Source organism: Hyposmocoma kahamanoa, unplaced genomic scaffold (genome assembly GCF_003589595.1).
Source record: "Hyposmocoma kahamanoa isolate Upper Pololo Valley unplaced genomic scaffold, ASM358959v1 102, whole genome shotgun sequence".
Taxonomy (NCBI): domain Eukaryota; kingdom Metazoa; phylum Arthropoda; class Insecta; order Lepidoptera; family Cosmopterigidae; genus Hyposmocoma; species Hyposmocoma kahamanoa.
The window spans coordinates 11,944,945-11,957,140 of record NW_020653337.1 but is presented as its reverse complement, the minus strand read 5'-3'; the positions used below and the strand labels follow the sequence as shown (position 1 = coordinate 11,957,140).

The following is a 12,196-nucleotide window of genomic DNA, read 5'->3' as shown; positions in this document are numbered from 1 at the left end:
AAAAATTCGTTAATGATCCGGTTCTATTTAGTACTAAAATGAGAAATTGGTAAGCTTAAATGAGTCCGTTTACCTTGAATAATGAATAATGATTACTTTTTATGTGTATATTATGGACTTTCGTATGGAGATTAATAGGCTTGAGTTTTCGCGTCTGTGATTAATATGATTATCAAAGCTACGTGAAACATAATTAAACAAGAAATTAACCAAGGTATTTAAAAAAAGTACATTAAACTACCAGTATACCTGCGTAGTTGTACAATAATAATATTCCGAATGCTTAAATTATTTTTTTCTGTGAATTCTCGTCCGCAAGTTGCGGGCGGCACGCTTATTTTGTAACAAACACTTTTGTGTTTTTTCATGTTTCTCAGTAACTGCTGTATTACGCGACTGGTGTCGGGCTTTGAACCGCCCGCTTGGCCGTGAGGACCCAAAACTACTGTCAAACAGACACCACTAATCCTTGTGAATATCTTAAGCAACCGGCATTTCGCTCAAATGAGATTTTTAATCCCTTGCCGGAACATTACCCAGGATTATCAATGTTTTGTAAATTTTTGTGCCTGTGCTCACTTTTTCGGCCTTTCAGTGTAAACACGATAATCGCAAAAAAGGTACGACAAAATTGATATTCTAAAAATATTTCATTCTTAGCTTAAACCATTACCTACCTACTATATGTTTTTAAGGTATCGGTTCACAGGTACAAGCAAACAAGTACTATGAATAAGTTTGGAATTTAATAGTGAAAGTTCGAACTGACAACTTAAACGGTTAGTTAAATATTACAATTGATAAATAGTTTAAATAATTGATAAACCTGCTCGGGGAATATCTACATATGTATATATAAAAAAGAACATTAATGTGCACTCACAAATAACAAAAAAAATAAGCGAATGAATTAGTTGGTATATTATAATAGTATGTTAAAAAATATTTTTATACTGCCATAGTTATTTTTTACAAGTAAATCCGGTTTTGAGTTGAAAACTATTTCAAATGTAGAGCAATAAATAAGATATGTAGTTATTACTTAAACTATTAATTAAGCCACACCTATTATTTATAAATATATGGTCAGGGGTATATGTATTTTAATATAGTATGCTAGGCAAAAACATCAATTTCATAGTCTCAAATCAGGGACGTCCTAGGTCAATAAGTATCAGATATTATATATGCACATCAGACATTTTTTTTTGTAGCACCAAATAAACACAACAGAAGTATTAATTCAACAGAAGATGAGCAAAGGTTGACCTATCACTAAAAGAGATCTCTTCTAGGCAACCCAAAGTAGTGAGAGCAAAGGTCGTAAGCGGGCAACAGTGTGTTAGAGAGAATGAGAGAGATAATATTTTATAAGCTACCAGATAAATAAAAAAAAGACTTACCGTTATTTTTTGATGAAATTACACGCACACGGGACTTGTCAACTTTTGTCTCAGGGTTTGGACGCAGTGGCAGTGCCCCTCAGATCTTTGAAATATAAAGCTCTGAGAGGCACTGGAACTGTTATGGACAGACGTATCGCTTACCGTCAGGCACAAGATTTGTTTGTTCCGTCACTTGATATTATAAAAAAACACCAATGTGCATAGGTATATAAACAAATACACGTACATAAATATGTAAAAAAAAAGCAATTAGATGATTACAAGGAGAGTTCAGCAAGAAAATGCGCTGTCAAACTTTTCTTGACAGAAGTATACGACGGGCTAGACTGGACATGAGAAGGGAGTCTGCTCCACAATTACCCTGCACGAGAACAAAAGGAGTTAAAAGAAAAGAAAGACTTATTTTCTGTTTTTAGGGAATACTTTAATAAAGCAAGTAAACTAATATTTTAACAGAATGATTCAATGAAAAGTTTTGAAATATCTACTTTTTCAAAACACTCAAGTTTTGAAACACGTATTTCATTTAAAAAGTTACGTAGGTAATTTGAAATAAATAAATAATAATGCGTATATGTATTTGGAATTTCAACTATTGTATTCAACATTCAAATTGTATTGTCATAGAGACCTCGTTAATTACGTAGTATTATTTTATAAATACTTTAACATATTAATAAGTTAAGTTTTTTTTTCTAAGACTTAGGTACTTCAACAATCCGTTTAATTATACAAATGTAAATAAGAAATAGATACTCAGCTTTATTATTTCGTGACTTTTTTTATGTAACAGCGTTTTTCAAATAATGTATTTATTTGACAAAGGCCCAATATGTAATCATCATCATTGACTCATTGATACGTGCCACTACTGGGCACGGGTTTAGGGCAGAAAGTTTAGGCCGTAGTCCCCTGGCCAAATGCGTGTTGGGAACTTCACGTGATTATGAATCTTTTTCTGACGTGCAGGTTATATCACGTTGTTTTCACTGAAAATCTCATGGTAGATTTCAAATTAAATTTCACACATAAATTCCGAGAAACTCAAAGGTGCGAGTCCGGACAAAACCCTCGGCCTCTGTTTGAGAGGCGGTAGGTCAGACCATTAAGCTACCACGGCTTGTATGTAATATGTAATAATAACGAATAATCGGAAATACGAACCTGAAACACGAAATATGTTATTTATTAAAAATAATTCTAATTCTATAAGAATGTAATGAGTTGACTGTATTTGCATCCGATAAATCAATTTCATTGTTTAAAACTAGAATTAACATAAATTCCGAGTCATATTCGCCTTTAACAATTTTCCGATTTCACATCAATCACAAATTAAAATCTTTCCGAAATTAAGATTTAAACTAAGATTAATAATCGCTTGCAATAAAATAAGTAGGTAGGTAAATTGAACATTTTCAAGTATTTGTAAAAACTGTAAAATGTTTTTTATAATTAATTAAATTAACATAAAACACAATAATTATTTAAGAAACTATAACGGAGATATCTGCCCTCCTTGTCATAACTAACGTAATCGACATTTTTAGCGAAATCGAGTTTTTAACATATCTGAGATCTGCGAACCGAGATCTACAATCTTATTTAGTTACACTTTTATTTATTATTAATACAAAGATCGACCACTTAGAAAAAAATCCTTCGATCCGGCCGAATTCAAACTGACGTCTCCTAGCAAACCGTGGCAGACGCTATGCCAACTCAACAAAAATTTAATTACAATTTTATTGTTAAGCAAAACCAGCGTAGGTAATTGATATTTTGTAAGGTCACAATAAAACTTTAGGCGCCAATATCTCGAAAGTTACTGAAATGCTAATGCGTTAGTTATGACAAGGATATTCAGTCGTTATTCCGCTGCGTAATATCATCTATTTTCATTGCAGGCGGCTACTGTAATGGCAAAATCGAACCATCCACCATCTCCACATCCATCTCTATAAGATTATAGAGAAGAATATTAGAAAGAAAACTTTAAAATTTAGAAAACCTAGTGAAGTAATTTCACAAAAAATATTTGAAAATCAATTCAATAAAAATTTGATTACAGTTAATAGCGACATCTGTACCTAGGGCTGATAGATGTAAAGTTACCTAACTGGGTGACGAAATACATTCATAGATTTCTCATATTTGGCGCTACGGCAAAGAGGCGTTTGAATACCAAATACAAAGATCCGACAACAACCACATAAAAAAATTCGTGAGATCCGCTGGTTCGTTCCGCGGCTTAGTTGGCATAGCGTCTGGCACGGTTTGCTAGAAAACGTCGGTTCGAATCCAGCCGAATCCAAGGATTTTTTTCCGAGTATTCGATCTTTGTATTAATAGTTATAACAAACTAGTGGAGTAATTTCACAAAAAAGAATTGAATATCAATTAAATACAAATTTAAGAAAACTTTATTTAAAAGTATTTATATTTGTGAAAGTGTTCGTCCAGGGAAGTACTGCCACCTTCCCTATTTCTGCCGCCAAGCAGTAATGTGAGCATTATTGCGTTCCAGTTTTGAAGGGTAAGGGTGCTGGTGAAATTACAGGCACATGGGACTTTGCAACTTATGTCTCAGGGTGACGGGCGCAGTGGCAATGCCTCTCAAATGTTTGAGATTTAAAGCTCTGAGTGGCACTGCAACTGTTATGGACAGGTGTCGCTTACCATTAGGAGCACGGCGTGTTCGTCCCATCACTTAGTATCATAAAAGAAAATTATCACCTTTATTTTAAAGCACACTGACAATACAATACTTTAACCTAATAGCCATAAAAAAATATTAGTTTTCGTCTGCAACTTTGTCCCTTACTCATATGTTTGATAGGGACCATAAGTAATACAAAACCTAGAACCGGCCGGTCGATTCGTTAAAATGCGAATAACGAACAAATGAACAGACATACGAATTTAAATAATGAAGCTATTGGTTATGATTTATTTATGATATTCAAGTCAGCTAGCAGTCAGACAATCTACTTAGGTAATGGAAAGTGACACACTACACACTTACACACTACACACGTACACTTTCGTAACCTAAAGCATAACATGTAACTCCTCCTCATCAAACTCCTATGTTTGTTATTGTTCTGACTCTCTCTTATATTCAATACATAAGGGAATCTCCATACTTATCCGTTATCGGCTTGAGCCGGTCAGAAATAAATCTTTTCGTCCTTACAAAGACGTTGCGCGTTTCGCATTCTCTTTTCGCTGGTGAAAAACGCACATGTTTTTCGCTCTTGTTACATGTGTATAACTAAAACTGTTTCTAACCGGCTTAATACGCTGCCATGTCGATGAGTGTGGTAACTCTCTAAAGCTGCTAACAGATTGACTGTACGTTTGCAGTTAATGTGTGAAGTTGATAACGACTTCACGCATTGACTGCGTGAAGTCGAAAACGACTACATGCAGTCGAGATCGACTTCATGCCGTTAATGTGTGAAATCGTTATCTAAGACCTCCTCTGCATGAAGTTGATAGCGACTTCCCGCATTAATTGCAAGAAATCGAAACCGACTTCATGCAGTTAATGCGTGAGGTTGACTACGACTTCAACATGTCAGCAGCCTAACGCAGCAGTACTACTTTACGGAAGAAATAGATAGGATGTACCTAAGTACCGCGCTTACAAACTCGTGATCTATACTAAAAAATAAAGTATTTAAAAACCCGTAGAAACTGTTATAATCATCAATAAACGATAAACAACGGCTGTTCCGCCTATTTGCACCCAAGTCTAGATAGGTACTTTAATATTGCTCATCTTATAATAAATACAAAAGGAAATAATCCATTTGGCAGTACGCCGACTAAAATGATTGTTCGATCACCTGTTACTGAAGACAATTATCTTTTAACATCCTATTAATGACAATTATCTTTTAATGTTATGGAGTTCTTATTCAAGGTTTTGCGCAATATATTTTTGTGTTCCTGCACACGTTTATACAGTTAATACGTACCTATATATATATATATATATATATATATATATATATATATATATATATTACTCTAGTCTATACTTGTCAAGAATATAGTGATGAAAGATTGTATCAGGGTGGGTATTAACAGATTACACAAATTTTTCTCCCGACATAGAATTCTATTGATATTTTTTAATTACTGTATTAGTTTTTATGATCCATGATTTACACTTCGCAATTAAATTTCTGAATCTTACAAAGAATCTTACAAAATACCACGATGATTCCTAATTCTTGAATTAATTTAAAACACACACCACGTTGAGAAACGTATGCAATATTGTTTAACACAAAATGTGTCACAGCGTTACATTTGTATATATTTTCACAATTAGATTTCAAAACAATAAAGACCGCGCGCGTTTTAGTGCAACTAGCGCCATCTCTTGTTAAGTAGCGGAACTTGCAATAAACTGCTTGCTATTCACATAATTTATTCTTTTACAAATTTCGATATTATTAGAATAATAATTAATTGTTTCTAAATCCTTATCGCACGCTTATATATTTATTTACCTTCATTTGTTGCATATAGGTAATAATGTCGAAGTAACGTAACAGATTACAAACATACATATAGGTATATAATCATAGTAATAAAGTAACATATCTTTTACATTATTAGGTTGTAATCTTTACAGAATCCATTGTATTTAATACAATATTTTTGTTCTAGGTGAAAGTTCCGGATCATGTTCGGACGACGACAACATTGTGTCGGAGGAAGCGAGAGAGAGATCCGAGACGCACATGTGTCCGCGATGCCAAGAACAGTTCGAAAATCTACACGACTTCCTCTACCACAAACGAGTTTGTGACGAAAAAGCGATGCAGATGGGCGAAGACAGAATGCATTCCGACCCTGAAGAGATGGTCGTTTCTGGGGACGAAGAAATGGATGGTCCCAAAAAGCGATTGGAACAAGTCAGGAGACATCGGCAAGATGCCGAAAACAACAATAGCCTCGAAGATGGTGAAGCAGAAGTGCCTGAAGCCGATGTTCCACCAGTTGGACTTCCATTTCCAGTGGCTGGTCATGTAACGCTCGAAGCGCTACAAAATACCAAAGTTGCAGTAGCACAATTTGCCGCAACCGCAATGGCCAATAATGCCGATAATGAAGCGGCTCTTCATGAACTCGCAGTATTACAAAGTACTTTATTCACGCTGCAACATCAACAAGTTTTTCAACTTCAACTGATACGTCAATTGCAAAACCAATTGTCACTCGCTCATAGAAAAGACGATAGCCAAAGCCCTCCGCCGAATGAACAAGAGCCTAACGTTCCTGTCGCTGCCGCTCGATCGCCGTCGCCACCTCCGCCGCGGGAGCCAACTCCTGCTACTCCCGCTCCTCCCACTAGCCAAAACTTGCCGTCGACCCATGCGCATTTAATTCCTAAGACGGAACCTCTAACTGTTCCTAAACTCTCCACCATTTCTCCACCTATGATGACCCATCCGCCCTACAGTTCCATATCATCATCGTTAGCGTCATCAATTATAACGAATAATGATCCACCGCCGTCTCTCAATGAACCGAATACTCTAGAAATGCTACAAAAACGGGCCCAGGAAGTACTTGATAATGCATCCCAGGGATTACTAGCAAACAACCTTGCCGACGAACTTGCATTCCGTAAATCAGGGAAAATGTCTCCATACGATGGAAAGAGTGGAGGACGTAACGAGCCATTTTTCAAACATCGATGCCGGTATTGCGGGAAAGTATTCGGAAGTGATTCTGCACTACAAATTCATATACGTTCACACACAGGAGAACGACCTTTTAAATGTAACGTTTGCGGATCACGATTTACCACCAAAGGCAACTTAAAAGTTCACTTCCAAAGGCACACGTCAAAGTTTCCACATGTTAAAATGAATCCTAATCCCGTACCAGAGCACCTGGACAAATATCATCCGCCTTTATTGGCTCAACTATCGCCGGGACCTATCCCCGGAATGCCGCACCATCCACTTCAATTTCCTCCGGGTGCACCTGCACCATTCCCGCCCAGCTTGCCGCTGTACAGACCGCCGCATCACGACCTAATGCCACCTCGCCCACTCGGAGACAAACCATTACCACCACATCCTCTATTTGCAATGAGAGAAGAACAAGATGCTCCAGCTGATCTCAGTAAGCCTTCTGCGCCGAGCCCTACTCGATCACTACCTGAAGTAGGGTTTAAGTCTGAACCGCATGACGAGGAAAGTCAACGAGATTCCAGTTTCGAAGAGGCTGATCGTGTTACACTCAAACGAGAACCTGATGAAAATGACACAACGCAAGATACTGAGCATGATCGATACCCTTCCACATCCCCCTACGACGAATGCAGCATGGACTCTAAGAACAGCAATGAAGATCAAGTCGGCAGAGAAAGTCCACATGTGAAGCCCGACCCGGATCAGCCGGAAAATCTCTCAAGTAAGAATTCATCGATATCTGGACCAATTTCAATAGCAACGGGACTACGTACTTTTCCGACATTTCCTTTATTTCCTCACTCACCCCCCAGCAGTGTGTCCTCTGGTAGTTTAACTCCATTCCCAAATACTACACAAGGCGTCGTAGACATTGATTTAGCTCGCGATCCATTATATTATAATTCGTTATTACCGCGTCCTGGTAGTAATGACAATTCATGGGAAAGTTTAATAGAAATAACAAAGTCTTCTGAAACCGCAAAGCTACAACAATTAGTAGATAATATCGACAACAAAGTATCCGATCCAAACGAATGCATAGTATGTCACCGCGTTTTATCTTGCAAAAGTGCTTTACAGATGCACTATAGAACGCATACCGGCGAACGACCCTTCCGATGCAAATTGTGTGGCCGCGCTTTTACGACCAAAGGCAATTTAAAGACGCATATGGGCGTACATCGCATAAAACCTCCCGGTCAAATGTTACATCAATGTCCAGTGTGTCACAAGAAATTTGCAGACCCTACAATTTTACACCAACATATTAGGCTTCACACCGGTGAGCGTGGTACTATTCCTTTCGATCCGACTCGGAATTTCGAAATTAATGGGTTTCCTACACTGAGTAATGGTCCAGACGTCAACGACTACACTCCTTACCGACCCATACCGCCGCCCTTATTTCCAACTCCTTCTACTCCTGGCGACCGACGGGCGGACTCCCGCGGGACCGACGATGAGAGCGGCCGGGACGAGCGTGAGCCCGCTATTCGGGAGTTCGACGACGACTCAGACATAAAGGATCGTCGAACTTCGCCGCTCTCCGTCTGCGCCTCGGCGTCCGAATACGAAGTAAAAACCATCACCACAACGGCTTCCCTCCCATCGGCGACAGGTTCGGAGAGCGGGCGCAGCGCGCAGGCCTCGCCCCCGTCGCCAGCGCTATCAACGCTGTCGACTCCACCACGGCTGCCACAGCACTCACCGCTGCCGTCGCCTCCAACGCCGCTAGCCGCGCTCGGGGCTCTCGGAGGATCACCCTTCAGCCCACTCGGACTCGCTTTCCCTCCCGCAGGTATGCGTTAGCGGGATCTTTATTTAATCGTCCGCCCCGGTCGCCCGCACTTCCAATCCCTTTATTTCATTCCCATTGCCTACTACTAATACTAATTCTGCTAACGGAAGTCCAACTACGAAAATCAGTAATAACATAGCTGACTGAGCATGTTAGTGGCATAATCACGCAATCAAAAGTGTTACAACCCAGGCTTAGTGGATTTATTTGTGTGCAGTGCGCGGCAATACGACGTGTACCATCTGCTATAAGACTTTCGCCTGCCACTCTGCCCTGGAGATACATTACCGCAGCCACACCAAAGAGCGGCCATTCAAATGCACCATCTGCGACCGTGGCTTTTCGACTAAGGTAAGATTACACTAGGTACATAAATTGCATCGCTTTTAAACACATTACAGGCATTCGAACACCGCTAAAATGATTGTCATGTTAATAATCACGTACGTTGGTCCGATTGAGTGTGCTTGGCCCGTAGCCAGTTTATACTTTATTGTTACACAAATAGCAACACATACACTTTTACGATATTTCCACTAATTTTTACTTCTTCAAAATCTCAGTGACATCAAAAACTTACAAATGAAATGAACGAAAAAGATTAAGATATTTAACGCGTCTGTTAGATAAACAATAACCAAATCAATACTTTAGGTATATAGACAGGAATGTAGGTGTTCGATAAATAACACAAGTCATGTGAGTCGAGGATCGAACTTCCAAGTTTGCTGGAGACATCGGCAGACACAATCAAGTTGCTTGAGCGCTGAGAAGTTCATGCGCCGGTTTCATTTCATCCAAGTTTCAGTGCATTAATTTTGCAAGCAGTAATTACAAGTCGCTAGTCGACGCCTCAAGTTCGCATTAGTTTAGCCGTTGTGTTCCTCCGGCGGCGCATCCGAGCTGCCGACTTGCCAAGTAATTGACGACCAACTCCGCTAACTTGTAGGCTCGTTTGTTTCGATTTAATCAAAACACTGCTAGTGCTTGTCTAAGGGCTTCCCAAACTAACTGAGATGTTGACCGACTTACTCTATTACGAATAACTTCCAAATAGAAACACCTATATTTAGATTGTCGACTCCCACCAGTTATATATACCTACTAAGGACCCAATTTTAAATTAGTTTATCCATCATTAAATATTGAGCTACTTGTAGGAACCAATATGGACACCACAAAAATCGAAGATGTGAAATCTGGTCTATGTGGTCAAGAATTATTTCCATATTTAAAATAACAAATAAAGGTTGTTAAAAGTTTTTTTTATAGCGATTTCAATTTTATACTCAGATCGGCCAATATTTCAAGCGAGTAAAGCTGCGCTTGCGACGCAGTCCGTCGCGTCGCGCCACAAAAATGATAAGTCATAAAAACAACGTCACGGAAAACGATCGGAATATTAATTCATGTCGTAAAATATTTATTACTTATAAATCCTTGAGCCTTTACCTACGCTTCTCGTCATAAAAAGATTATTTATGCTTGACAAAGTAAAATTTTTCATATATTTTTTGAATGTGTCCCAGGGATTTTATCAATAAAATTTAGATTATTTATAGCGGCGCCAGAAAATTAAGGTCCAAACTCCTAGTGTGACCAAATTAGTACTAAATTAAAATTCAAAGCGTTATGATTTCTGCTACATAACTGGGAGCTAACTTGCATGAAGTTAAATTGTACCTATATGGAAATTATTCGTTTAACCTTATTTACTTGCAATTTCAATTGAAAATTTAGCTAAATTGTTACGGTGAAAGTTATGTGCCGTAAAGTCAGAGCTTCTTATTTCCTATTGTATTAAATCCGACTAATATATCTAAAACTTTGTACGCTATTACAAGCATTTTATGTCTACATATGTATGTATCACTTCGCAGACTATAAAATAAAAAGAAATCGCCACATATCAGAAACCGACATACGCTACTTATGAATACACACGTACCTACGGTTAAATGTTATTTTTGACTGTTGTTTGTTTTGTCGAGTGCAGCCAATCCAAAAGTTATATCGTCTGAAAATTTCGTTATATATACGTCAACAATAAGAAATCTGATATAACCCAAAAGACGTTTTAATATGATTATTTTACTGGTACCATTTGTTTTACTTTTCTACAAATAAGATATGTACAACTCTAGATCGATACCTGCAATGAACACTACGCCAACTTTTCTTTGAAAATATTCTATTTTTATTTTGTTTTTTTGTTTCTTTTTTTCACAAAATTCGTTTTTTTGTTTTGGTTTTTGTTTCTATTTTTCACAAAATTCGGAGAACATAATATTAGTAAATAAGTAAGGCTGTTCACAAAAATAACAGAAAATTACCAAAAAATAAAGTTGATATAGTATTCATTGGAGGTGTCGAGATGATCGTTGACGTTTTAAGTTTAATAAATATCAGCAATAATACTATTGCAACAAAAATAAATAAATTTGTTGCCCTTGTAAATTTCACCTTTTTTTATTAAAAATAATTTCGCATTTGACCTCCATTTCACCTGATGGAAAGATCTTCTCGCATTTTAACTTAAAAAATATACGATACATGCATAAAGCGAAAGTTTGAACTTTATTCATTTGATAATAACGCACGCACTCACATCTCCGCACCAGGGTAACCATGTATCGCGGGTGCCATAGCCACACAAATTATACCAAAACTCAAGAGAGAATGACACGAGTGAATGTAGACCATACAAATATTTCAAAATTAACTTTATCGAAGTAGAATAAAACATTCAAAATAACTTATTTCGATTAGATTTTGATAAATGACAATTTGCTGTAAATCCCAATTTTCGTATTTTAATACATATTGAAGACGTCTATGCTGAAGTACAGGTAGTAAATTTGAATGATAATTTTTTTATATCAGTTTTTACTGAAATGACACATTCAATTTTGTTTTTAATAAACAATGCAAAATCTAAAAACGTATTTATATTTACATTTATTTTAAAATACTAGCATTCTCACTTATTCCAGAGCATTTTGTTATTATTTAAAATCCTTACCACTAAGTGTGTAAATTTTATGGTCGATTATGATTTTAATACTCGAAATAAGTATGTGGAATAGAGTGTAGGGCACCCGGGTCTATTTTGAACACTATATATTGAAAGCAATGGTATATCGGCAGTACAAAAGCTTTTAGTATGCCATTCAGCTGGCTGTCCAAAATCGCCTGGACACACCTAACGATTACACCCTGTATACAGCAGAAATAATAGCTACCTAACTGTAAATATTTTAAAACTGAAGTAA

At 37.3% G+C, this 12,196-nt stretch overlaps 1 protein-coding gene across 4 annotated transcripts in view; it reads left to right on the top strand.

The window, feature by feature from the left end:
* LOC113232880 (homeotic protein spalt-major-like) overlaps positions 1 to 12,196 on the top strand; it is a 28,475-nt gene that overhangs the window by 1,951 nt on the left and 14,328 nt on the right. For 2 of the 4 annotated variants that reach the window (XM_026467771.1, XM_026467763.1), the window contains exons 2-3: positions 6,090 to 8,924; positions 9,142 to 9,275. In XM_026467771.1, coding sequence (XP_026323556.1) covers positions 6,090 to 8,924; positions 9,142 to 9,275 — 2,969 coding nt within the window. The remainder of the gene's footprint in view (positions 1 to 6,089; positions 8,925 to 9,141; positions 9,276 to 12,196) is intronic. The other 2 variants (XM_026467779.1, XM_026467788.1) reach the window with 2 other exon arrangements.